The sequence below is a fragment of the Mytilus trossulus genome, chromosome 5, assembly GCF_036588685.1.
Source record: "Mytilus trossulus isolate FHL-02 chromosome 5, PNRI_Mtr1.1.1.hap1, whole genome shotgun sequence".
Taxonomy (NCBI): Eukaryota; Metazoa; Mollusca; class Bivalvia; order Mytilida; family Mytilidae; genus Mytilus; species Mytilus trossulus.
Genome location: NC_086377.1, coordinates 62514106 through 62522509, shown reverse-complemented (window position 1 = coordinate 62522509; position 8404 = coordinate 62514106). Strand labels below are relative to the sequence as shown.

Sequence of the window (8404 nt, the reverse complement as noted above, 5' to 3'; positions counted from 1 at the left end):
GAACATATTTACAAAGTTCAGTGGCGGATCCAGAAATTTTCATAAGTGGGGGCCCACTGACTGACCTAAGAGGGGACCCGCTCCAGTCACGCTTCAGTGATTCCCTATGTGAGCAACCAATTTTTTTTCCAAAAAGGGGGGCCCGGGCCCCCTGCCCCCCCCCCCCCCCTAAATCCGCCTCTGAAGTTGATGTATATCATATTCATGTACTATTGTATTTGATAATTCACAAATAGATACTGAATCATTACCATGATTACTGAGAATACATATCTCAAAAAAATAATACGAGTACTTACTTCAAATTTTGTATATCACGTAAACACAATAGGTCAAGGCAAACCAATAAATTTAGAGAAATCATACTAAAATTTTCAATGACCCATATATGATATATATACGTATATGAATCGCATATTTTTACGTAATGAGTCGTATATGAATAGAAATTAAATGACTGACAAACACAATTCACAAACGTATACCACTATTTTTATGAATCATTTTTAATTTTCATATATTAAGTTGTAATTTTAAGGTCTCTATTTTGATTCTATCAAGGATTTGTATAGTAAGTCTAACCAGAGACATATATAACCAGAGACATATATATATGTCTCTGGTCTAACTATACAAATCCTTGATTCTATTGAACACGGCATTGGCACATAGATATATAATTTTTATATTTAAATTGTGTGTATTTATTTATATGTACTTGTATCATTGTTTTTTGTATGCACTCAAAATCGCTTAGAGTAAATGTTTATTTAGATAAGCGCTATATATAAGCACTGTAGATAATACTAATAAAATAATGTCTCCGGCTGTTAACAGTACTGTATGACAAGTTGAGAATTATCAACACTAATTTGGACATCCGGTAACATTGCTTTAAACTCAGACATACAGCATTACTTATTAGTTATATTAGTAATTAGAGACATATAATACATTAGTAATTAATTTAGTCCCTGCTTTAAATTGCAGCATGGCAATACCTATATATCTCGTTTAGGATTTTTTACGGATCTGAATCCGTAGTCATTCCTTAATTTATATCCTTTTAGTCGATGCGAATAAATGTACAGCCCTCCATGCTTGACTGGACAATATTGTGACGTCACAATACACTTTGCCATTTGATATATAAAGGACGACTCGCACCTGCTTACGGAAGAATGAGTTATCAATTATACAGAAACACAACTTTGGGACATACTCTTCAAGAAAGTTTGGACGATCTGATTCAAGTATGAAATATATATTTTTGTAAATGTCTTGAGAAAAACGTGTTAAAATGATTAAATGACTGCGTTTTGAAATTTCAGCAAATATGAATAAAATGGAAGCCCTTCTAACAGGGTGCAAATTTGTCTGCAAACGGTGGAAATTATAGTTCTACCAGAAGCAACCTTGAAAGGGGTATTGTTATGTTTCAAAACAATGTATATATTGAATCAAATATAAAAACAATTGCAACAACACACATGAATTAATTCATCTTTACTGTAAATAAAAAAATATGACAAAAAAACACAAAAGGTTTTTGAACAGAAAGGTAAAATCGAATTTACAAACATGTCAGTATCACTCTGTTCCAGCTTTTCGTTCATCAGGGTAACAAATATGCCATAACTGTCAATGTCAGAGCTCCAAATAAGCTGAATATTTGTGTTGTTTTGCCATTATAACAATTAAGAAAAAAACAATCCCTTTGGCCTTGTTGAATAATCTTAATAAATCGTGCGTTGTGTTTTCTATACCTTTAATTTTTGTTATAGCTAATGCATATAATATAACGTCACAGAGTAAAGTGTTATGGTCATAATGTTACCATAGCGTAATGTTTGTACTTCACGTATTTTTCGACAGGCCTGTCCATTTATAAATTGTTGTATTCCGAAACCTTTTCATGCAAAGGAGAATCCAATTGAAGAGTAGTACATGTAATGGAAGTATTTTCATGGTTAATAACGGTATAAAATATTGCATGGTAGTTTTTGGTGCATGATCATAAAATCTTCTTTTTTTCCTAACTGAGGAACACTCTGCAAATAGTCTAAAAATAACATAAGGACATTAAAAAATCCACTGATATTGACAAATCAAGTTTAACTCTTCCTAAGGCCAGGATTTTTTAATTTGTTGGTTTACGGATCCTCCTACCCGATTTTGCCGATTCCTAGAATAAAAATAAAATTGACTTTTCATGCTTTTTTATTCCTGCTGACCCAAACAAATACATTATCCCTGAAAAATAATTAAATTCTTCTTTTTTTATGAAATGAAATGCACGAATCACTAACAAAATTGATAACACTCTGTTGTGAAAAAATAAAACTTCCAGTCTACGTTTCTAAAAATAGACAAATCAAATATAACTGACCTTGAAATGTTGTTTACGCAAATACTTTTGCGGAACGAAATGTGAGTTTAAAACCCATTACACAATAAGTTCGTTTCCCTTATTTGTCATCAGTCTGTAAGATGCATAATCTCATAGAAATATGTGGACAGGTGGAAAGCACCTGGGAAGTAAAAGTTCTGAATATCAACAAGTCATTTAGAATTTTCTTGTTTCATGGATAATAAAAAAAAATATTGTCCATTTGGATTAAAAACAGGAATGCATGACACTAGATTAACCCGAACCTCGTTTTTTCCATGGACGAGTCTATTACGTTTTTGACACATGTGTTGAAACTTATTTTCGTAAGGCGTTTTTACATTTTTTTCTTTATCAGTTTTCGTTTTTGAAGATCATTACTCACCAAGTTTTCTGGAATTGATTAAGAGCTACGCGAATTTTTTTTTCTTGTTTGTGAAAAGACGATTTAATTTTGTCTTTGTCTGTGAACACCCCCCTTTTTTACGGCAAATCATTAGACAGTCACAATGTCATGCGATATTTATGACAGCTGAGCAAGAATATTTCATCAAACTAAAATTTGAAATGATGACAAAATAGCATAAAAAACATTTTGTTAGAAAGGTGAAATGTATACATTTTGCATTTTTTTTCCCGACCGACCGACCCGACTTTTTCATGGGGAAAATCCGTAAACCAACAAATTAAAAAACCGTGGCCTAAGATAACAGTAACAGCAATTATTTGAGACCTCTGAAAAATCTTGATGAGGCTACTATAATAAAATTTTAATCCATTTGTTGCTATCCGTAGCTGCAAATGACTGTCTTTCTTTGTTTCATCAATTCTAACATGTTTCAATACAATTAAATGATGATCTTTCCTTTATTTACAGTGCAGTCAAATCACACCACAGTTAGCCCTTAAAGTTTTACTACAGTTTGACAAAGCAATTAACAATGCACTGGCAAATAGAGTTAAAAACAGGATACAGTTGAAGGTATGTACATACTGAATAAAAAACGAAAATATATTGCTGTGATACCATCCACACCATAAGGCACTAGATAGAATCACCAGACTAATAATTATTGATTCAGATTAGTGAAATTTTCAAAACTTTCATATACATGATATAGGGACAAGTTATTTTGTTTCCGGATGAGTATATAAAAAAGTTTTTGGCACCGACTGGCAACTGTTGTCGGATCATGGAAATAAAAGTGGAGAAACAAGATCTTTATTTATAAATAGATTGGATTGCTATTTCAATTATATTCCAATTTTGTTTTATATCACACAGTTGGTTCAGAGAAGGAAATTTTTCAAAACGTAAACAAAAAGTGGCAACAGATAAAGGACAACAACAAATTTGTTGAAATTTGTAGAAACTGTCCAAATCTTGAAAACTATAACAGCATGAACTACATATAAACTTAAATTATGGCGAAGATATATAAAAAAGAAAATGTGGTATGATTGCCAATGAAACACCTCTCCACAAGAGACCAAATGACAGAAATTAACAACTGTAGGACACCAACAAAGCCAATGTTAAATCATGATTTACTTGTGTGTTATCCATTTTGCATTAATAATGTAACTGTTAATAAAGTAAATAAGATTTTTTTCAACTAATCAAACAACATGAACAAATGACAGAAATTTTGAAAATAGAATATAAAAGGTAGCCATGCTTAGGCTCAATATAATACTTAGTGTTTTTCTTGCTTTAACACAAAATAGAAGAATAAAGTCTGTTCTTTATACTATTTTTCTGTTTTTAGGGAAAGCTGAACACTTATAGGTTCTGTGACAATGTTTGGACATTTGTTCTCAACAATGTTGAGTTTCGTGAAGTGCAGGAGTTTGCAAAATGTGACAAGGTGAAAATAGTGGCCTGTGATGGGAAAAGTAAGTTAACAATACAAAACACACTCGGAATTCCTCAGGGTAGAAAAGGAAAAGAATCCATGAAAAATATGAATATTTATATATATATCGATATTTTACAAAGTTTTCCTCTGATCTTGCTGACTGATAATTTTCCCTATCAGCGGAGTCGAGTGATATGGAAAATAATCACTAGAAACTTAAGGGAACCAGTGCTGTTGTCAATAAAATTTACAAAGTTGTCATATGTAAAATAGCGATAAATAGATCTCAACTTGAATGATTTTCTTACCTTTTTCTGTAAATCCTCAGGCGATAAAATCAATCTCGTTCAGATAACCAATGATAATCTATAAATACATGTACATTTATCATAATTGATAGGTAAAATTAATTCTTACAGAATATTTAGATGAATCTATGCATGAAGTTCACTGTGAAACATATTGAATTATTATTTGAGCCAAATTTATTTGTACAAACAGTTTTCAAGAGATACTTTTTTCTGTGAGTGGACTAGGTCTTGAAAGAGGGGCGAAAAATACCAAAGGGCCAGTTAAACTCATAGATCGATATAAACTGACAATTCCATGGCTAAAAAATAAAAGACTTCAATAGACAAATAATACAACACAAGACACAACATAGAAAAGTAAAGACCAAGTAACAGGAACCCCACCAAAAACCGTGTAATCTCATGTGCTCTGGAAGGGTAAGCAGATGCTGCTCCACATGTGACACCCTTTGTGTTGCCTATGTTATTACAAACCCGTAAATAATCTAATTTGGTACGTCACATTGGTGGTTAAAAAAGGAAGATGTTGGGTTTTTATTGTTTTTTCATCAACTTTAAAAACCTTAAAAAAGGGAGTTTTTCAATGGTCACTCACTCAGAAATTATATGTGATAAGGAACTGACACTTGTTACTTTGCTTTTGATTTATGATTTCCTTTTCTCTTTGCCAGATGAAGTAAAACCCTGATGTGAAAAAGAACCTTGGGATTTTGGTAACCAAAAGGTCCAGGTAAGATTTTCTATTTTACTAATTCCTAGTTGTTCCATTATGACATACATGTGACTGGAAAGATGCTTTGAGATGCACTATGAGTGGGTGTCAAATATAAAATAAAAGGCAAGTGAAAGGAGTAGGTCCGGTAAGGACTCATTTTGGCCTCAAATTTCAGTTTCATCTGACGAAAGATTTTGACCACTTTTTAAACCCTTGATTCAATTAGTATAAGTGAAAGATTTTAACTGATTTAGTCATTAAAAACGATCTGATTCAAGCTCAAATATGAAAAATCTCTCAAATATGCCAAAAAACGTCACTTTTCAGTTGGTTTTTGTCAATAATGAAAGTGGCCGCATCCGTGTTCATCCACAACCTTTATATATGTTATGTATTATCATAAAATACAACTTAAATTTCAATATTAAGGATGAACACGAATGTGGCCACTTTCGTTTTACACGGAAACCGTCTAAAATTTAACTAAAATGCTAGAATTATGAAAATTTCAGGAATTTAGCACGACTTAATGGTGCTTGTACCCGATATATGTGCATTGTATTGTCAAAAACAGCCCATATTTATGTAGCAGAAGCACTCAACTGTCCAATAAATAACTAAAAAATTACATTTTAATAATTTTGTAAAACTGTTATATTTTGGGGCCTAAAAGGGGTCTTACCAGACCTACTCCTTTTATATTTGTTGTTTTGGTGGTTACCCCTGTTGTAAATTGATTGTAATCAATGTGAAAATAACACAACAAAAGATCCATATTAAATCCCATTGGACTGCTGTTTTAACTTTTTTCAAGCATGAGGAGCCAATGACAGTGCTGATTATAATTATTTTTGGGACTTATTTCCCTTGGATATCTATATGATATGGAGGATTATCATTTTTGTCAAGAAGTAAGAAACCAATTATATGAGTAGGAAAATACTATGAAGAAGGTATTATTTGAATCTGGAATAATTTTGAATGAAAACTAACCCAACTAAGCATATCTTCGCTAGCCAAGGGTTAAGATCAACTCCCGCTCTCTTCTCACTTGGCAGATTGAGCTAACATTTGTGATAACAATGTTGCACCATCTATCATTTGTCTATCGGAACATTAAAGTCAAGCCCATTTCGAATACATTATTCTTGACCAATGGTAGCACTAGAACTCTTCAATTTGGAGGTTAAAACACGGTAGCATCTAGATTCTACACACTTGGTGAAGCCGTAAACGAAAATATACGTCAACATTCATAACACTCTGTGGTTAAGGTTTTTGAAATTTTAATAACTTTCTTAAACTATACTGGATTTCTACCAAACTTGGACAGAAGCTTGTTTATGATCATAAGATAGTATCCAGAAGTAAATTTTGTAAAAATAAAATTCCATTTTTTCCATATTTTACTTTTAAATGGACTTAGTTTTTTTCTGGGGGGAAACATTACATTCACTCTGTGGTTAAAGTTTTTAAAATTTTAATAACTTTCTTTAACTATCGTTTGTACCAAACTTGGATAGATCTTTGTTTACGATCAAGAGATAGTATCCAGAAGTAAATTTTGTAAAAAAAATAAATCCATTTTTTCCGTATTTTACTTTTAAATGGACTTAGATTTTTTTCCAGTTAACATTACATACCGTCTGCAGTTAAAGTTTTCAAAACATTTATTAGATTCATTAACTATCCTAGATTTTTACAAACTTGGACAGAAGCTTCTTACAATCATAAGATAGTATCAAGAGGACTATTTTATTGTGTTTTTTCCTCATTTTGGTTGAGCCTGCGATTTACAGCAAAAGTAGGCGAGACACTGGGTTACGCGGAACCCTTACAAATTTTTGTTTTGTATAGTCATGATGTACAGACTTGTTGCACCATAAACATGTGGCAATTGTTTACAAACACTTTCTACATCTACACGTGATCATGTTATAGGCGCTTCTTGATTGAATGCAGCGATTTTCTACTGCAACTACAAAAATCTTAACCTTGTGTCTCCGAAATTTTATCTCAATCCGCCAAGGGTGAAGAGAGCGGGAGTGGATCGTAACCCTTGGCTGGCTAAGATGAACTAAGCATGGCTAAGGTTAATTTTACTTTCACTATCTTTAGTATGAACTAACTACCCCCTTAGCCATAGGGGCATGGCTAACTCTATTTAGTTGGATCAGTTTTCATCATAAATTTCTCATCAATTTTCAAAATGTACCCACATTCAAATAATTCCGTGTAAATAGATTAATTATTTTATTTTGAATTATGGAGGTAACATCTTTCAAAAATGAAAATACACATCTGCTCTATGGTCATGATGGTCGGGTTGTTGTCTTTTTGACACATTCCCCATTTCCATTCTCAATTTTATTTTTATATAAAAATCTGTGGTGAATTTCTAATGAGAATTTGATTTTATTATTAAGGTTTACATCAACAACATCTCCATTAGATTAAAACACAGCTGTTCACCATGGTGAAGATTTCTATCATGGTTTAAACACATTGGCTATTGAAATATGAATTATATGGGAAACAAAATAAATTCCAACATACATGCACTTGGTAATAATCTTGATTTACAACATATTTTTCGTGTTTTAAAATTTACAAAATTATCATATAAATATTTGTATTTCAGATTCTCAAGGTCATGGAGATTGACATTAGAGACAGCAGAATCATGGACATTTCAGACAGACAAACGACCAAGATTTACCTTTATTTGTATATTCAGGCAGCCATTTTAGTTGCTTCATACAAACATTTTTCGAGATTCATATTTGTATCGTAGGTAGTTGTCATCCAAAGGATTTCTGTTGTATTTTGTACAAAAAAATTCAACTATGTACATATCAAGCCATTATTTATGAGATCTATTTTGATAACATTGTAAAAACAGCAAATAAAATTTGCATAAAATAATATCATCTTCAAGTTTATTTCTAGTGAAAACTGGAAAACAAAGAAATCCAAAATGCCAAAAATAGAAAGTACAAATGATGAAAAAAATTAGACAATTAAATTTAACAACTGTAACTGTAAACAGATAGGAAAACATATTTGATCTTAAAAAACTTTGATTCTATACAACTTACGAATATTATACTAATAGATACTAGAAGATATG

At 31.7% G+C, this 8404-nt stretch overlaps 1 protein-coding gene across 1 annotated transcript; it reads left to right on the top strand.

The window, feature by feature from the left end:
- Positions 1-1071: 1071 nt before the first annotated feature.
- Positions 1072-8199, top strand: LOC134719022 (transcription initiation factor IIA subunit 2-like). Its single transcript, XM_063581934.1, has 5 exons — positions 1072-1253; positions 3267-3371; positions 4159-4285; positions 5231-5289; positions 7916-8199. Exons 1-4 carry the CDS (start codon positions 1182-1184, stop codon positions 5245-5247), a joined length of 321 nt encoding a protein of 106 aa, XP_063438004.1. The 5' UTR covers positions 1072-1181; the 3' UTR covers positions 5248-5289; positions 7916-8199.
- Positions 8200-8404: the final 205 nt, after the last annotated feature.